Here is a 20,121-nt window from a genome sequence, read left to right as displayed (position 1 = left end):
CAGTTCAAGAGGATTTGATTTCCCGGATAAAGAATACGACACAGACCATCGCCAAGCTAACGGAACTCCAGGATCGTTCCGCTCCAGTTCCCACTGCTATTTCCGGCAACAATGCCACTTCCGCTTCCACCCTTATCCCGGAAAACGTTCGTCAACAGCCGGAACCCTTTTTCGGGGATGTTTCTGCCTGTGGAGGGTTCCTACTACAATGTGACCTGATTTTCCAACAAGCTCCCAGGTATTATCAAGCCGACCACGCTCGCATTTCTCTAATAGTAAATTCTCTCCGCAGTAAGGCGCTGCAATGGGCTCAAGCCTTCCTAGCTGCTCATCCCATCACGCATCTTCCTTTCGAACGCTTCCTGGGAGAATTCCGCCTCGTCTTCGACCAACCCCGAAAGCAGGAAGAAGCCACCCGGCGGTTGCTAAGTCTCAAACAAGGCAACCGCCCGGTAAGCGAACACCTCATAGACTTTCGAATTCTTGCTGTCGAGGCCGGATGGCCGGATCTCGCGCTCAAGGGAATTTTTTACCGGTCTTTGAATGAATGCATTAAAGATCACCTTTGTACCCAGCCTGAAACGGACACTTTTGAGGAGCTCGTCACGGCCGCTCTAAGGTCAGACCTCCGCCTCCGGGAACGCCAAACGGAGCAGAAAAGTAAGCAGCCGTCGACTCATGTCAATCCTGTTCGCCCCTTACCTCTGGTAGCTCCTGCTAACCCTGCTTCACCTTCGGTTAGACTCGATGAACCCATGCAAATTGGTCACTCCAAGCTCTCTTTCGAAGAGAGAAAGAAACGTCGGGACGAGGGATTATGTTTTTACTGTGGGCAGGCGGGTCATCAGGTCTCACAGTGCGCGGTTCGTTTAAACCCCCGAACCCCCCGTTAAATGACAGGTCACGGGGGGGTATGCCAGAGACTTCTCATGTTCCCAAGTTTCTTTATGTTCCTGTCAAAATCTGCAACCAAAGCAAAATTCTGGAAACTAAAGCACTTATTGACTCAGGGGCGGAACACAGTTTAATGGATCTAAGTCTCGTTCAAGAACTCTCTCTCCCTGTCGAGGTTCTCGATAACGCTGTTAATGCAGCCGGGTTGGGGGGTAAACAACTGTCACGCATCACCAGACGCACCGGTCCGGTTCTCGTTATCACCTCCGGTAACCATCGGGAGTACCATCACTTTTTCATCACCCAATGTCCTCAGACACCTTTAATTCTCGGGTTTTCTTGGCTCCAAAAGCACAACCCTAGCTTAGATTGGGGATCCTCCCGCGTCACCAACTGGAGCACCTTCTGTATGGCTAATTGCCTGCAGTCTGCCGTACCCCACACCAAGTTACCTGACCCAGGGTCTAGTAAGGAAATCGATCTTTCGAACGTACCCACCTGTTACCATGACCTTCGTTCCGTTTTCTGCAAATCCAGGGCTAGTGCCTTACCTCCACATCGTCCTTACGATTGCACCATCGAATTGCTCAATGGGGCTCCTCTCCCTAAGAGCAAATTGTACAACCTTTCTGGTCCGGAGAAGAGCTCCATGGAGGCTTACATTCAGGAGGCGCTATCCCTTGGTCACATCCGTCCTTCTTCTTCACCGGTCGCTGCTGGTTTCTTCTTTGTGGAGAAGAAGGATAAAACGTTGCGTCCTTGTATTGACTTTAGAGAATTGAACCAGATCACAGTTAAAGATAAGTACTCACTACCGTTACTAGAGTCGGTTTTCAATTCGGTTCAGCAAGCTAAGTTTTTCACCAAGCTTGATCTCAGGAATGCTTATCACCTGGTACGCATGCGCGAAGGTGATGAGTGGAAAACAGCGTTTAACACCCCGCTGGGCCACTTTGAGTATCTCGTCATGCCTTTTGGCCTCACCAACGCTCCTGCTGTGTTCCAGCGTTTGGTGAATGACGTTCTTAGGGATTTTCTGAACCGATTTGTATTCGTGTATCTCGACGATATTCTGGTTTTTTCAGCCGACGAGTCTCAACACGAACACCACGTCCGTCTTGTCCTAGAACGTCTTCTCGCTAACCAGTTGTTCGTCAAGGCTGAGAAGTGTGCCTTTCATGTTTCCTCTGTCCCCTTCTTGGGTTATATCATTGAGGCTGGGAATATTCGCCCCGACCCCGCCAAAATCGAGGCCGTCGTGCAGTGGGAAACACCCCAATCACGTAAAAAACTTCAACAGTTCCTAGGGTTCTCTAATTTCTACCGCCGCTTCATTCGGGACTATAGTTCTATTGCTGCTCCCCTCACGCAGCTTACCTCCACCAATCGCCCCTTCATCTGGGACTCTGCCGCTGATGCCGCTTTCAAGCGGCTCAAGACCCTGTTCGTGTCCGCCCCCATTCTCATTCAACCCGATGTGTCCAAACAATTCATAGTGGAAGTCGATGCCTCAGACTCTGGAGTGGGGGCTGTGTTATCCCAGCGCGAGGACAGTTCGGGAAAGCTCAAACCATGTGCTTTCTTTTCACGCAAATTGAGCCCAACCGAGCAAAATTACGATGTGGGCAATCGCGAATTGCTAGCAATCAAGCTCGCGCTGGAAGAATGGCGCCACTGGCTGGAGGGGGCGGAACAACAATTCATCATCTGGACCGACCACAAGAACTTGGCTTACCTACGCAGTGCTAAACGGCTTAACTCTCGCCAGGCCAGATGGTGTTTATTTTTCGACCGTTTCAACTTTGTCATCTCTTACCGTCCGGGCAGCCGTAATGTCAAGCCGGATGCCTTGTCTCGCAAATACTCCTCCACTGAAACCCGCACTGACTCTACCATTCTGCCAACGTCATGTTTCATAGGAAATCTCACTTGGGAGATCGAAAACAAAGTGCAGCAGGCTCAGAGTGAGATCCCCGCCGGTGTCACCAGCCCTCCGGGCACTCTCTATGTTCCAGACTCCCTCAGGTCCGACGTCCTCGCCTGGGGTCATACCTCACGTATCGCCTGCCACGGAGGGGTTTATCGCACCAGTCGTCTGCTCAAGCGACGTTTTTTCTGGCCTACCTTGGAACGCGATGTTAAAGAGTACATTGCGGCCTGCAGCACGTGTGCCCGTTCCAAGACCTCCAACAGACCTCCCTCGGGACTTCTGCATCCCCTGCCAGTCCCTAGCCGTCCCTGGTCCCACATAGCGGTGGACTTTATCACGGGACTTCCACCTTCACAGGGCCATACTGTCATACTAACCGTCATAGACAGATTCTCCAAAGCTGCCCAGTTTATTCCTCTCCCTCAACTTCCCACAGCCACGGAGACCGCCGACACCCTCGTCAACCACGTCTTCCGACATCATGGGATCCCTTGTGACATCGTGTCAGATCGTGGCCCCCAGTTTACTTCCCAAGTTTGGAAAGCATTCTGCTCCGCCCTGGGGGCCACGGTCAGTTTGACTTCAGGGTACCATCCCCAGGCTAACGGCCAAGCGGAGCGGGCAAACCAAGAGCTAGAGGCCGCCCTCAGATGCTTGGCAGCTCAGAACCATGCTGACTGGTCCAAGTATCTGATTTGGGCGGAATATGCCCATAATTCCCACACCTCTACAGCCACGGGACGGTCACCTTTTGAAGCCTCGCTGGGCTACTCACCCCCCTTGTTTCCTTCCCAGGAATTGGATCTGGCGGTTCCCTCTGTCCAGCTCCACCTACAGCGCTGTCAGGAGATCTGGCTGCAGACCAAGGCCGCTCTCGTCCGCACCGCTGAGAACAACCGCCAGATTGCCAACCGCCACAGGGGGGTGAGTCCCGAATACCAACCGGGTCAAAAGGTGTGGCTGTCCTCCCGCAATGTCCCTCTCCAGGCGTCCTCTCGCAAGCTGTCGCCCAAGTTCATTGGACCTTATACTATCGACCGGGTCATCAATCCGACCTGTGTTCGACTTCGTCTGCCGGCGGCTCTGCAAATACACCCCACATTCCATGTGTCACAGATCAAGCCTGTTTCCGAGAGCCCTTTGTGCCCGCCGTCCACTTCCCCGCCGCCCGCCCGTACCATCGATGGGGCCCCCGCCTTCACTGTCTCCAAGATCTTGGACGTTCGGCGTCGGGGTCGCGGGGTCCAGTTCTTGGTGGATTGGGAAGGGTATGGTCCGGAGGAACGCTCGTGGATCTCGCGTTCGCTCATCCTGGACCATACCCTCATCGACGACTTCTATGCTGCCCATCCTGATCGTCGCCCTGGACCGCCTGGTGGCGGTCGTTGAGGGGGGGGTACTGTCATGGCCTGGCAGCTACTCCCTCCTCCCCCCTCCTTCCTGTGTGCACGCGACCAGCTGGATCCACTCACCTCATCTACACCTTCCTTCATAAGCTCCTCCTGGATCATCAGCCGGTGCCAGTTCGTTGTTCCTCCTATGGTGCATAGTCTGGTCAGCTCATGTCTGTTGTCTCAGTTTCAAAGAACCAAGCTCATGTTTTTGTCTTCGCTCTGCTTCAGGACTTTAACCTTCCGGATCCTCACCTGGTCGCAGTCCTTCCACGTTGCAGTCACGCCAACCCTGAAACCTCCAGCCAGCCGCCTCGCCTCGCCTTGCTTCAAGCTTCGCCCACGCCATCCCAAGTAACCTCCAGCCTGCGCCTCGTCTCGTCTGGATTCAAGCCTCGCTCTCGCCGCAGTTCACCCTCGAGGAGATTCCCGCTCAAGATTTCCACCAGCCTGCTCTCGCCCTCTCTGCCTGAGGAAGGAAGCCCTGTCAATCTCACGTTCAGATTAAACCACTTAATACTTACCGTTGTGTCAAGTCTCATTCCGGGTTCCAGCATCTGGGTCATTCCTGAACTCTCGTTCGAATCATGACAGTTTTTCTGTGAACAGACAACATGCGGTCAAAGAAGCTCTCCATGCAGGTGAAAGGAGCCATCATTAAGCTGAGAAAACAGAAAAAAACATGCCAAAAATTGCTACAGTATTAGGAGTGGCAACATCAACAGTGTGGTACATCCTGAGAAAGAAAGAAAGCTCTGGTGAACTCAGCAACGCAAAAAGACCTGGACGTCCACGGAAGACAACAGTGGTGGATGATGGCAGAATCATTTCCATGGTGAAGAGGAACCCATTCACAACAGCCAACCAAGTGAACAACACTCTCCAGGAGGTAGGCGGATCAATATCCAAGTCTACCATCAAAAGAAGACTGCATGAAAGTAGATCCAGAGGGTACACTGCAAGATGCAAGCCACTCAGAAGCCTCAAGAATAGGAAGGCTGGATTGGATTTAGCTAAAAAGCATCTAAAAAAGGCAGCACAGTTCTGGAAAAACATTCTTTGGACAGATGAAACCAAAATCAACCTCTACCAGAATGATGGCAAGAGAAAAGCATAGAGAAGGCGTGGAGAAGCTCCTGATCCAAAGCACACTACATCATCAGTAAAACACGGTGGAGGCAGTGTGATGGTCTGGGCCTGCATGGCTGCTAGTAGCACTGGGACACTAGTGTTTATTGATGACATGACACAGGACAGAAGCAGCCCAATGAATTCTGAGGTGTTCAGAGACAGACTGTCTGTGCAGATCCAGGTGAATGCAGCCAAACTGATTGGCCGGCGTTTCATAATCCAGATGGACAACGACCCAAAACATCCAGCCAAATCAGCTCAGGAGTTTATTAAAGCAAAGAAGTGGAATATTCTGGAATGGCCAAGTCAGTCACCTGATCTTAACCCAACTGAGCAGCATTTCACTTGTTGAAGACTAAACTTCAGACAGAAAGGCCCACAAACAAACAGCAACTGTTTGCCGCTGCAGTAAAGGCCTGGCAGAGCATTCAGAAGGAGAAAACCAGCATCTGGTGATGTCCATGAGTTCAAGACTTCAGGCTGTCATTGCCAACAAAGGCTTTTCAACCAAATATTAGGAATGACCATTTGGTTTTCAGTTATTTCATTTTTCCAATTAGTTATGAGCCCATGAAATGAAGGTATTGTGCTGAAAAAAATGCTTTAGTTTTTCACATTTTTATGCAATCTTTTTGTTCAACCCATGGAATAAAAGCTCAAAGTCTGCACTTCAATGCCATCTGAGTTTTTTATTTAAAATTCACTGTACAGAATGTACAGAAACTAAATTAGAAAGAATGTGTCTCTGTCCAAATATTTATGGTCCTGACTGTAAATATGTGGGAATAACATTAGCCTTTATTTTGTCTGAACACCACTGGAAACACAAATTCATATGAGGATTTAGAGTTTCTCATATCTGCGTAGCAGTACTTCCACCTTCGGCGATCCGGTCCAAAGACAAAGCTTGTCCGGGGGAAGTTTTGACGAACAGCGGTGCGTCCGAAAAAGGACCGCGGAAGGCGGAAATGCTGCTACGTAGTCCTGAGAAGCAGTGTACAATCATCAGAAATGCACAACCATCGCAAAGCAATCTCCTCTGCCGCTAACACAAAGCTACAAGCCTGGCTGCACTGCTCCTAGCATGTGTATATCAGCAGCCGGACACATGGAAATAGCACTGACATCATCGCCTTGCCTCCCCTCTGGAAATGTTAAGTCAAATTGAATAATGTGACAATGTTCGCAGGGTGAATGTTAAAATGAAAAAGCATTTTGAAGTATTGATGTTTCATTTTAGTTTTGAGTCATTTGATGCAGTTACATTTTGAAAATGAAAAATAATTTCTGTTAATCCATTTTAATTTTCAAATTAGACATTTCTAAATGAATTTTGCTAGACATTCACCAGAGAACTTTTTGAAAATGAAATGTCAAAAATACCATTTTTATTATCATTTTAATTAAGTGACAGAATAAGCAGTATTGAAGAAGAAAATGAAAAAGTATTTTGGTGAATTGCTTTTTCATTTTAATTTTGAATCAACAAATGCTTTATTTTGAAAATGAAAAAGCATGTAAAAGTATGGGGGGGGGCAAGGACAGTCTTAGCAGTTAGTTAATCAGCAGCTCGGCTCTCGTTTCCCCACTACGAGTGATAAAGCAGCTGGGTCGTTACAATGCTTATGCAGGAAAAAAGAAAAAAAACGAACCGAAACGGTACAGAAGTGAACCGAATCGAAACTGCTGTACCAAAGCGGTTCGGTTCAACTACGTGTATCGTTACACCCCTGGTATATTAATGTGTGTATGATATACATGCTCATTGACTCGAGGCCAGAAAATCGCCATGACGAAGACTGCAGTAATGGGAGGGGCCAAGAAGCTTGTGACTGATTGGATGTAGTCGAAAAGCTGCCCACTGTTGGCAGTTTGGATGACTGGAATCCACACCAAACTGATGCACATCAGGACCAGGATGAAAATCCTAAAACAGGCAAGAAGATCAAAAAACAAAAGCAGATGGTAAGCAGGAGAAAACGTCCGTTTCAGGATTAGGACAAAACCCCACATTTCATTGTCACATTTTACCTAGGGCTTGATGCACTTCATGTTGCAGTTGCTCAAATGACCACTGAAGAGTAGAGGACAGACTATCAGTCGGCCTAAAAAAAATCTGTCAAACCATTTGGTGTCTCAAAAAAATCTGTCAATAATGTCTACATTGTGGGAGGTGAGCTGATGACTTTAACTGAGGACATTGTCAAGAGGTGGAAAGAAATTTTTGAGGATCTCCTGAATCTTGCCAACACCTTCAGCTGAAAAAGGCTGTGAACCCAGAACTGCGGCCAAAGCTACAGGAGAATTTGGCCAATACTCAAACTTTTTTCCACTTTGCGCAGTGTCCTTTGGGGTCCTAAAAGGCGCTTATAAAAAAATGTATTAATATTATTATTATTATTATTATTTTTATTATTATTATTATTATTATTCAATAATGCAGTTTTCATCCCATCTGTAGAACATGTGGGATCAGCTCTTCACCTTACACAGTGTGCTTCAGGGTTCATGGTAGTTCACACCTCCATCTAACACCCAGATCAATGCTGCTGGGCTAAAGATGGGCACGGTATCCAGGCTTGGCACAAATGCATGTAGGCACTCACAGGTCCCTCTTTCCTTTTTTAGGAGTACAGTGGTTATGTAAGGGTTAATGGCCTTCGAAGTATGCATTATCACTTTTTTTTTAACGCACGCCATGGAAGCCTGAACGGTCCGACGCGAAAACGGTCTTCCGCGAAGTGCGTTAAAAAGTGATAATGCACACTTCGAAGGCCATTAACCCGCTTATATCATGGTCATTTACAAAAGAAATAAATAGTAACCCGTTTTTAATCCTTAATTCTTGTTTTTTTCCAATGTGGATCACTTTTCTCACAAAAAGCGGACTATGTGTTACAAAAAGTCCGCGTCGTGCCGCACCACCACTGCAGTCAAGATTCGGCGATATAAAGCGATATATGTATGCTGATCTATCCGATGGGTTGAATAAAGCATCAGTTCAGAGAGAAAGTTCTCCTCTTACCGCTTGTTTTTGTCGTAATGATGAAGCAAAAGGTTGTTTTAAAGAAGCCGGCGCAGTAATACAAAACATTTAAGCTAGCTGACAGGAACTTCTTTTTTTACCATGCGGTTATCCTGTGGTATATCACTTTTTAATGCACAATCAATCAGAATCGAGTATTCACCCGGACCATGGTATAAGAGAAAAGTATCTGTTCTCAGTTAGCTGTGTGACATTATTGTTAACCCTCTCAACCATGATTGGTAGATGTTATTATCTGCCTTTTGTTTTTGAGCGCCAGTCTGTAATGTGGAGCTACACACCAGCCTGGAATTCATTGAGTTCCTTTGGTTAAAGCAATAGCAAGGTTGGCAGCAGTCGGGATCTGTCTGCTCGTGACTTTTGTGGAGTGTACAATCTGCTCTCCCAGGGCAGGGCATGTGACAAGCGCAATCAGAGTGTGACAGATCTACAGAAGTCACAAGCATCGCTGTCAGGGCTGTGAGGAAGGCAATTGGAACCCTGGGGTCAACTGAGTTGATGTTATGGTTGTGAAAATGTTTTGCGTATTATGGAACATTAATGGCATTTTTGTTGATATCTCCTTTTTTGAGAAGTAACTGCAATGAAAAACTACGACTTTTACGTGAAAGCTACCACTGCCTTGGATTACAAATTTCTTTGCTCTAAATATTAATGCATTATCTCCACTTCTTTCTTTTCTAACTGTCCACATATCTTGCAGTCACCAGTCTGATGGTGGCAGAGCTGCAATGCAAGGCACTAACCAGACCACTATGAGCAAAATGAGGAGCAGAGGTGCTTATGTCCAGTGAAGCTAATTGTGAGGAAGCATCAACGTACAGTAGAATAAATTAATGATTTTTTTTTAATACAGCTAAACCATAGCAGCTCTCTGGGGTTCAGAAACATTTTATTTCTTACAAATCCAGAAAAACACTAATGACACCTCTGACCAAGAATAGTTTTACAATGTATTTACTGGAGGTTCGTTTAAAGTTAAGTTATGTTTAAACTTTAAAAAAAAATCATTTTCTTTATACTTTTGTCAAAATGAAAGTCAAATTCAAACACTTACAACTTGGAAAAAACACAGGTAAATCTTTGTAGTAATCTAGGGGAGTTGTGCACAAATATTACAGCTCTGCTTACCTTCCAACAATCATCAGCTCTTTCTCTGAAGCATTGGGCCTGGCTTTATGGTAGAGGTCCAGAGTGAACAAAGTGGAGCTGCTGTTGAAGATGGAGGTCAGCGAGGACATCAGAGCAGCTAAGATGACTGCCAGCATCAGACCACGGACCCCTGGAAGGTAAAAGAAAAAAGACACACACCAATAATTGATTGATAAAAGATTGGCTGCATATGCTCGTTAACTCTAGTGTTGACCTGCTATGTGGCATGGTCAGTGAGTGTAGGATCCTAACATTTGGTCTGTGGTAACGTTTTCTGTGATTTATTTACTTTTATAGAGGCTTCATCAAGGGCTACAGATCTCCAGAGTTCAGTTTCAATACAACAGTCTAAGGTGCGGGGACTTACAAGGATTAGCGGCGACGATGGTGAGGCAGAAAAGCAGGAACAGACAGCAGCAGCTGGCAGCATGAGCAGAAAGCTTAGGTAGGAACATTGGCCTGAGGGAATGAGCTGGAAGTCAGGCAGACTTGCAAACAGGCAGCATAAGCAGGAAATGTGAGCTGACGGTCGGGCTAGTGACTGAAGGCAGAGATACTGAATATGGGAGTAGGCACAGGTAGAGGGAATCAGTGGCATTCTCACCCCAAGTTTAGGTCCTCTAACAGAGGCCTGGGAGCTTGAGGGTCCTGCAGTATCTTAGCTGTTTCAGCCCTGTGCTTCTCTGGACCGAGATGACTGAGGTCTTTCCAGGGATCTACTATTGCCACTCCTCCAACTTGATTGTTACTGCCCCGAATGCTTCAATCACCACAGACACCATTGCCATATTCACCTTCCAAGCTTACTCAAGTTTCTCCCTGAGATTTCTCCACCACTACAATGTCTGGTTGGTTCATCGTAACCATCCTGTCAGTCTGTATCTGGAAGTCCCACAGGATATCTCTTTCTTTACCACTTTCTGAGATGTCTCTTACTTTGAATTTGGGGTTTCCAGTCCATGTGCTCTTTTGCACAGCCTACGCCTTGGGTTTGTCTGGTGAGGTAGATCTGAGCTTCTATCATTCTGGGGCTCAGGGCTTGTGCATGTGCTGCCAAGATGTGTGCTTCTGTGCTGTCCTGTAGGCCAGCCCTTATTATATATACAGTACAGACCAAAAGTTTGGACACACCTTCCCATTCATTTGAATAAGGTGTGTCCAACCTTTTGGTCTGTACTGTAAATCTGCAGCAACTGTGTGATGATGTACCCAATGTCAATATGGACCAAACTATCTGAGGAATGTTTTCAGTGCCTTGTTGAATCTATTCAACCAAGAATTGAGGCAATTCTGAATGCAAAAGGGGATTCGACCTGGTACTAGCAAGGTGTGAGGCGTGAGTGTAGATCTATATATGACTTGCTGCAGATTTGTCAGCTGCACACCCCTGATGCCAATCTCACATTCCACCACATACCCCAAAGGTGCTCTATTGGGTTGCGATCTGGTGACTGTGGAGGCCCTTTAAGTCCAGTGAACTCATTGCCATGTTCAAGAAACCAGTCTGAGATGATTCCAGCTTTATGACATGGTTCCTTATCCTGCTGGAAGTAGCCATCAGTAGATAAAGGGATGGACATGGTCAGCAACAATACTCAGGTAGGCTGTGACATTGAAACTATGCTCAATTGGCACTAAGTGTGCCAAGAAAATATCCCCCACACATGACACCACCACCACCACCAGCCTGAACCGTTGATAGGATGACACCTGATATAGTCTTCTGTTGCTGCCTCAAGGTTGATGTGTTGTGCATTCAGAGATGCTCTTCTGCAGACCTCATTGTAACCAGTGGTTCATTGAGTTCCTGTTGTCTTTATATCAGACGAAACCAGTCTGGTCGTTCTTCTATGACCTCTGGCAACAACAAGACATTTCCACCCACAGAACTGGTGCTCACTGGATATTTTCTCTTTTTGGACCATTCTCTGTAAACCCTGGTAGAGACTCCAGAGGAGCCAAACACCAACTCCTGGTTGACAGAACAGTCGCTCAAGACTGCAGGTCACGACACACCAACCTGTGCACAGCCTGGATTGATTACAAGAAAGCCTATGACTCAATGCCACACACATGGATCACTGAATGCTTGGAGCTGTACAACATCAACAGGATTCTAAGAACCTTCATAGGAAACTCAATGAAGCTGTGGAAAACCACCCTTGAAGCCAATGGGAAGCCACTTGCACAAGTGTCCATCAAATGTGGGATATACCAAGGTGATGCTCTGTCCCCACTGCTGTTCTGCATAGGTCTGAACCCCCTCAGCCAAATAATCAACAAGACTGGCTATGTATACCGACTCAGAAATGGGGCCAACATCAGTCACCTCCTATGCATGGATGACATCAAGCTATATGCTAAGAGCAAGCACTGCCAATCACTCCGCCTCCATATATTCAGTGCACTGAGCACTGAATATATAGCATTCCTGCCCTGTTTCTATTCAGGCGTGCCACTGATCTACGCTGGATCTCGGACCCTGTTTGCCGCCTCGTTCCTTACGTGCCCCTATCCTTGTCCAAGCTCTAAGCCAACGACTCCACCTGTTTGTTACAGCTAGGTGCTCATCCAGCATGTTTTTTATGCTCAACAGATCGTTTTTGGTTTGAGAATGCTCATAACTTCATTACTTAGCCAAGCTTGGCCCGGGGAAGCATTAGAGTCTCATCTGTCAGAAATCATTTTTGGCCAGTGAGAATTGTTAAAAGGTGATAGTATGTATAACAAAATACAAGGAAGTTTGTGTAAAAACAACAAAAGGGGGCTTTGAGAATCCTTGTGTTTGAAAAACTTACCCACAGGCATAAGCTCAATCACTAGTTTGGGATAGGCAATGTTTGAACAACCAACTGAAGCTCCACAAACATTCTGACAAACAGCTGGATCCACACATCCAACCTCATCTGCAAACATTAAAACAGGCTGTAAAGGAAGTGTTTTATGAAATAACTACTAACGAGATGAATGTGTTGGTAAGAAAACAACTCCTGACTCAATTCTTGGTATATCTGTTCTCAGTAAGAGACTTACAGCAGACTGTAGGACAAAGATTAAGAAAACCTTTTTCTTTTACTCTCCCCTTACTACTGAGTGATTGCAAGGTAAATATGAGAAAAGTAAATATGTGTACAATTTCACAATATGCTGGAATGTAGTACATTTACTGGGAATTATGGCTTATTTATTGTTGAAAAATGTTTAAAAGAAGCATTAAGAATGAACTCTAACAATGTAGGGTTCAATCAAGGACAATTCAAGATGCCACTGAAGATGGAAATAAAAAATACGTCTTGGCACAAATGTACAGACCCTCCCAAACAATAAGAATAAAATTGAAAAGTTTATTCATTTATATTATACCATTCAAAAAATTTCATAGAATATAGATTCAGGGCCTACTGTTAAATTGATTTCCAGTATTTATTCGTTTATTTTTACATAGATTTTAGTTCCAGTTCATAAAACCCACAAAAACAGGATTTTAGAAAATTAACTTAAAATTACAGATAGACATTGTGTGGATCATGGTACACAAGTTAACTGTTTATGGATTTTAATACGGATTTTAATACGTAAATACTCCGTATGTAGGGGACTGCAAACGAAGGATTACCAGTTTAGACATCACACACGGCCGTAACAGCATCATAGACTGACCTGGGAACAGTGCTCGGCTGATCATCCCAGGCATCACAATAAAGAACATGGGCAGCAGCTTCAGGTAACCTCCTAAAACACTTCCTGCTTTGGCATGAGATAAGGATTTTGCTGACAGAGACCTCTGGACGATGACCTAAAGATGTACCATCATGATGTCCATCATACATAGCCCTGTGCGAGCACAATCAACTTGGGGCCAAATATTACTTCATTAAATTAAATGTAGTAATTAAATCCTTTAAATTTTCAAAGACAACAATGCAACATTTTTTTGTTCCACACCAAATGCATGTGCTTGTGTTGTCACCTGATCCGCGCACCACACCCAAGTGGCCAGTACTGTAAGCCCAAACACCAGTCCAGGCCAAGGTAGGTCTCCAGACACCGGGTCTCTCAGCATGTGGAAGGCATCAGCGCGTGGAAAATGACAGCTGGTGTTTAGAACTGTTACTGATGGAACACTGGACATGTATTGGGCTACAAGACCCTCATACCAACCCACTTTGGAGAAAGCTGGAAAATAAAATGGATAAAACAGTCTTTGTGGCCTTTGATGGCAGAAGACACTTTACAAGCAAAACATTGTTCCTCACTTGGACAGTCAGCCAAGAAAAGTGGCACATATTTCACAGCTGATTGGAGGTTAATTGGAAACAGTAAAACCCAGAGTGACACAGAGATAAGACAGATTCTCATACCTATGAACATAAGTGTGAAGGCTCCTCCCACCATGATCACAGTCTGTAGCGCATCAGTGTAGATGACTGCGGCCAACCCACCTGCAAATATACTTCCCTGAGTCACTGTGAATGTCCATCAAGCAATTGTTATGACCAAGGTCGTTTTAAATATCTAAGGCTATTGTTTTCTTATCACTTCAATAAATACTGAAATATTCATCTTGTGAGGTATTTGGGCCAGGGTGGTTTTAGTTCTGCTTTTTTGCTGGTGTATTTAGTTCTCTGGTTTCTTGACTTCTTGACCCAGTGTAATTCTCCCTCAGTGTTTTCACCTGCCCTCCCAGGGGGGGTATTCCAGGAAGCATGTTGAAACTACCCTGACTTTAACCCTGAACTCTGGCTAAAGTCCGCCTGAACTTGCTTACTCGGGGTATGTCGGTTCCAAAAGACCGGATATGAGTTAGCGTAATTATGCTCCACTTGGTAACCGTGGGTTAATGCACGTGCACAGCAAATACATAAAGACATTCTCAATGGATCACCGATTTCCAGAGTCACCATGGAAACGCGTGGTGAAAAAAAGAGAGCGCTATACTTCAGTGAGACGGAGTCTGAGATTTTAATGTATGAAGATTATACGACCATCAAAAGACTAATACGGCTGCATCATCAGCAAAAGAGTTTCTGCTTGGAGAAAAAGAACAGACAAAGTAAACGTATGAGTTTCTGATCTTACTTAAATAAATTAATTCACTTGGTAACAAGTATTTGAGTTACATTTATTTAACCAAATTTTTTTACGTCTATCCAACTCAATAATTGTTTATCCAACTCAAATTTACATATAATCTAACTAAATGTTATATTACTCCAATTCAATTAAATGTTTTTCCATCTTAATTTATTGTATTTCTTGAACTCTCATATGTCCAAGTTAGAGGCTGCAGATGTTCTCATTTTTATAACAATGACATGAATGATATAGTGTAGATTTGCATCATGAAGCAGGGATTCGTTTCACATTATTCTGACTATAATATCAGATCTCACAACATATGACTGCACTAGTGGTGCTAAACAAACTCATCATCCTCTTCCTTCCTCTCACTCATGGTGTAGAACAAAATAACTAGACAAAACACAGTAAAACAGCTACACAACTAAACAGATTTAGACAAAAACCCACACTTAAACCCAAATCTGTCCATACAGACAAAGGGAATGGTATCCCACAATTCCTTGCGGTGCCGATCTAACGGCAGCACCAAAGTTACACCTACTTAATTAAATTAATTTGAATGAAAGTTAAAATAAATGTCTGATAACTACGTGTTATTTTTAAGATGACTTAACAAAAAAATGATTTATCTTAACTGAAACAAATAATTAAGTTAGATCAAAATAAAAAGTTTATCTTTCCAACATCCATATGTGGTCTTATCACCCTCTCATGGTGGAAAAAGTATTATCTGAGCTTTTTCATCCACTAAATCATCTTCAAATGGACACGCCATGCTGCTTCACCTCTCTGAAAACAAACTAACCTTCAACTAAACCTGCTCCAGACCAGGTTATGTTCAGAGCATGAGTTGCCATGGCAACTTGACCTACCCTGAAACATACCTCCATTTCTGGAACCTAAAGCTGAGGTTATCAACTTCCTTAGCCTCAAACTTACCATGGTAACCAGCATAACCTGCTTTTTGGAATACCCCCTATACTGTGTGTAATTGTGTAATCATTCCTCCTGTTTTATAGTCTCCCTTGCATTCGTAGCCAGATTGTTTTGTGCTGTCATTAGAGCTACGAGCTATCTTACCTTCGTTTCCAGTTGTTTCCTGATAAAAGGAACCTTTGATTATGGATTTTCCTGCGTCCTGCATATTGTGTCCACACCGATCCTGACACATCTTATGTTTTTGTCTGTATTTCTTGACCAAGTTTCACCGTAAAATGAACCCATTAGCCATCACCATTCTGTCTGTGATGAATAAACGCTAGCCTCCAGTAGACGATTGTCTCTAATAAACACCAGGTCAACTGCCAAATTGTTGGAATAAACGCTGGGTACCACTATTCTAAGATAAAGTTAAATTGTCAAAAATTTGGCAAGGACCAACAGTCAGCCATTTAAAAGCCCCATTTGAAAAGGTAAACGGACAGAAAAGTCGATTTACTGTTTAGTTACCCTTTAAGGCTGTAAAACTCACAACAAACTTGATTCACTTTTCTTAAACAAACATGAACATTTTCACTCTTTTCTTTCTTGTTTAAACTTTAAAATCCAAACCTTCATAGAAGAATTAGTCCAGTATTATAGAAGGAAAACAAAGATCTGATCAGGATCAGAGATTTATGTAAATGTGGTAAACAGAACGCATTCTGTACCAGAGACTAACTGAAAAGGTTTACAGCCAATCAGATGTTAAACACATTGAGCTGTAAACAAAAAAAAGGTATGAAGAAAATCCACGAAAGAACAAGACTGCAAAAGGATATATAAAGGAACCACTGTGACAACAATACAGGGAAAATTTTCTAGCCTAACCTTAACTTCTGAAAGCTGATTCAACCGTTTGACATCTGATTCAATTTCCTGCTGTGAAAAACAAAAATCCCTTTTGATTTTGTTATAATGTAGATGCTAAATTAAAGTACGTTTGGAGCAGATTTGTTATAGTAGGTGTCAAGAAGTTAATATTAGAGCATTTTAGTGTGTTTGTGTCTGTTTGTGCAACTTTGTACCTGCCACACTGTAAACAGCGGTTACCAGCAAAAGCACACCTGTGGACAAATAAAGGTTCCAGCCAAAAGATACCTGGATGAACAATGCACCTGAGAACATATCAGTCTGAACACACAAACAAAACACACACATGCACACACCAACAAAAAACAGTTTTGTTACTTATGTTCAAATCGATTGTCTTACAATCCATTTGACAGATATGGTAAAAATCGTGTTTGCGTGTGTCTTACCGAAATTTTGGTGAATATATAGAGGAGGAGTGACAGGACCGACATGTATATTCGAATCCTTCGACCTCCGAAACGTTTGGCCAAGTATTCAGGCATAGTGACCACACCAGCAGAGATGTAGACAGGGATGAAGATCCAACCCAAAGCTACCAGAACCCATGCTGCCTGCACACATGTACACACCGTGTGAAAAAAGAAAAAAGTCAGGAGAGAAAAACAGCTTTTGCTAACATTGAGGGTCAGGGGAGGAGAAACGAATTGGCCTGGACACTTTTTATTTTAGATAAAGAAAACTCCTCAGATCCATTGTTTTCTGGAATTCAGTCGTGTTTTATTTAATTTTGGATAAAACTGTTACTCAATTTTCTGTCAATTTAGGTTGATGGGCTAAGTGAACTAATTCTTACATTCCATTCAAATCCTCCAACAGCGATGCCTCCAGCAGCTCCAGTTCCTGCGAGGCCGATAAACAAGCCGCTGCCAACATTACTGGACATGAGGGAGGCACCAATCTGCAGAGAGAACCCACATAAGGCAAGAAGGAAATACTGCATCTGCTTGACCAGAAAGAAATGAAAGTCCGTGTTCTACCAGCAAACAGAGCTCAACCAAGACAAAAATGAAGTCTTGGGTATTGGTTCTGAAGCTGAGAGAGATACAACCAGTTTTATCTGTCAACCAAGTGTATGACTACATGTGATACAGTGAGGAACCTCGGTGGGATTCTAGATGCTGATCTTAGCTTTGACCAACATGTGAATCAAGGGGCTAAAACTGCATCTGAGGAACATCTCCCAAGTGAGACCCTTTCTCTCTAGAGCCAGTGCTGAAATCTTCAATTCATGCTTTTTTTACATCAAGAATAGATTACTGTAATGCCCTCCTTTCTGGTGTAAAGAAAACCACTATTAATTGCCTGCAGCTAGTCCAGAACTCTGCTGCACGCCTTTTAACGACAACCAGGAAGAGGGAGCACATTACACCGATCCTAAAATCTCTGCACTAGATCCCCGTCAGCTTCAGGATTCATTTTAAGATTTTTTTAATAGTCTACAAAAGTCTTCATGGTCTTGGTCCTTCTTTTATATCAGATTTGCTTTTAGTTTATGAACCTCCCAGAGCCCTTAGGTCCTCAGGCTCGGCTTGCTGAAGGTCCCTAGGGTCAGGACAAAAAACCACAGCGAGGCCTCATTTAGAACCTACAGGCTCGTCTGTGGAACAGCCTGCCTGAGGATGTGAGGACCTCATCCACTGTGGAGGTTTTTAAGTAAGGGTTAATGGCCGACGAAGTGTGCGGTTACTACTTTTTAACGCACGCCGTGGAAGCCTGAAAAGTAGTAACAGCTACTTTTTAGCGTAGCGTGATGCGGACATATAGTCCGCGTCGCGCAGCACCACAGCTGCAGTTAAGATTCGGCGATATATATATGCTGATCGTCCCGATGGGTTGAATAAAGCATCAATTCAGAGGGAAAGTTAATCGCTTACCGCTTGTTTTTGCCCCGATGATGAAGCAAAAGGTTGTTTTACAGAAGCCGGCGCAGTGATACAAATCATTTAAGATAGCCGACCGGAACTTCTTTTTTCACCGTGGGGTTATCAGGTTTTAACGCATACCCAGCAGCCAATCAGAATCGAGTATTCAACCGGACCATGCATGGTATAAAAAGAAACTAAAGACTCATCTATTTAACTCAGCTTTTAATTACCGGTAGATCTCGTGTGTGTGTGGGATCTAGAATCTTACTCATATTTTATATGATATTTTATCACATACTTATTTATTTAATGCTTTTTAGTCAAGTTGGAGTTTTTTACCTGTTAACTTTTAATTTATATTCTAGGTGATTTAGACTTTTTATGTACTTTTTTTATGCATGAACCTGTTTTAATTTTCATATTTTACCCGTTTTTATATTTGAACTTTTCTATTGATCACTTACACATTTTAAACTGTTTACGAGTGTTTTCTCACCCTTGGGTGGGGTGTCAGTGTTCAGGCTCCCAGAGTTTTGGCCATGCTTGTCCTCTGGCGTCTCTTTATCCGGGTCCTCCGAGCTGCTCAGCCTGGTGTGCCCACGTCGGGCACATTGGACCCGGGGGTTGGGGGACTGTGGGGTGGGAGGTGCTAGGGATGAGTTGTGCTTGTGCTGCTTAGATGCTTACACCCGACCAACAGGAGGACAGGCATCTCCCTTCGTAGCATCGAAGGTAAAGTATTTGCTAAGGTCATCTTGACCTGACAGAAACTGGCTGAATGTGTCTACCCGGAGTCACAGTGTGGTTTCTGCGCAGAACGATCTACTGTAGACATGATTTTCTCCCTACGACAACTCCAGGAGAAGTGTAGAGAACAGCAGATGCCCCCTGTACGTCTCCTTAATTGTTCTCACCAAAGCCTTTAACCTGGTCAGCAGAGACGGACTCTTCAAAATCCTCCACAAGATCGGCTGCCCACCAAAATTCAGAGTTTGATTGAATCCTTCCACACAGACATGAAGGGAACAGTGCAGTTTAACAGCAGTAGCCTGTCAGCATAAGCAGCGGGGTCAAGCAAGGCTGCGTTCTAGACCCCACGTTGTTTGGGATCTTCCTTGCCCTGTTCCTCAAGCATGCCTTCGGCTCAGCAACGGAAGGATTCTACCTCTGCACCAGAATGGACAGCAAGCTATTCAACCTCTCTCGCTTCAAAGCCAAGATGAAGATACGCGAGACGTTGATAAGGGAAATGATATTTGCAGATGACATAGCAGTCGTCACTGCACTACAGTCGCTGATGAGCCATTTTTCCATGGCCTGCAAAGACTTTGGGCTGATTATCAAAAAAACAAACGTCCTAAGCCAGAACACTGTCACTCCACCAGCCATTACAGTAGACAACTACCAGCTTGATGTCATCTAGTTCATGTACTTGGTCTTCACCATCACGATAATCTCTCCTTAGATGCTGAGCTTGACAAGAGGATCGGAAAGGCCGCCTCTACTTTAGCCCGCCTGACAACCCAAGTGTGGATCAACCCCAGTCTGACAACCGCAACAAAGATGGCAGCGTACAATGCCTGCGTCATCAGCACCCTGCTGTACGGTACGAGACATGGACCACATACGCCAGACAAGAAAGGAGACCGAACGCTTTCCATCTACGAGGTCTGCGCCGCATCCTGGGCATTATCTGGCAAGACAAAGTCTCCACTGTTGAAGCCTGCGTTGGTATGGCCAACGCATGGAGGACGGGAGGATCCCAAAAGATATCTT

At 44.5% G+C, this 20,121-nt stretch overlaps 1 protein-coding gene across 1 annotated transcript in view; it reads right to left on the bottom strand.

Moving 5' to 3' along the window:
* slc5a9 (solute carrier family 5 member 9) overlaps positions 1–20,121 on the bottom strand; it is a 43,582-nt gene that overhangs the window by 16,926 nt on the left and 6,535 nt on the right. The window contains exons 4-12 of the mRNA XM_004067579.5: positions 17,274–17,378; positions 16,867–17,031; positions 16,633–16,738; positions 13,906–13,986; positions 13,515–13,720; positions 13,205–13,340; positions 12,343–12,450; positions 9,524–9,674; positions 7,105–7,273 (exon numbers count right to left, since the gene is read on the bottom strand). Coding sequence (XP_004067627.1) covers positions 7,105–7,273; positions 9,524–9,674; positions 12,343–12,450; positions 13,205–13,340; positions 13,515–13,720; positions 13,906–13,986; positions 16,633–16,738; positions 16,867–17,031; positions 17,274–17,378 — 1,227 coding nt within the window. The remainder of the gene's footprint in view (positions 1–7,104; positions 7,274–9,523; positions 9,675–12,342; positions 12,451–13,204; positions 13,341–13,514; positions 13,721–13,905; positions 13,987–16,632; positions 16,739–16,866; positions 17,032–17,273; positions 17,379–20,121) is intronic.

This window comes from Oryzias latipes, chromosome 4 (genome assembly GCF_053564925.1).
Source record: "Oryzias latipes strain Hd-rR chromosome 4, Olatipes_Hd-rR_3.1".
Lineage (NCBI taxonomy): Eukaryota > Metazoa > Chordata > Actinopteri > Beloniformes > Adrianichthyidae > Oryzias > Oryzias latipes.
The sequence above is the reverse complement of the archived record's forward strand: the minus strand, read 5'-3'. Positions and strand labels throughout refer to the sequence as shown.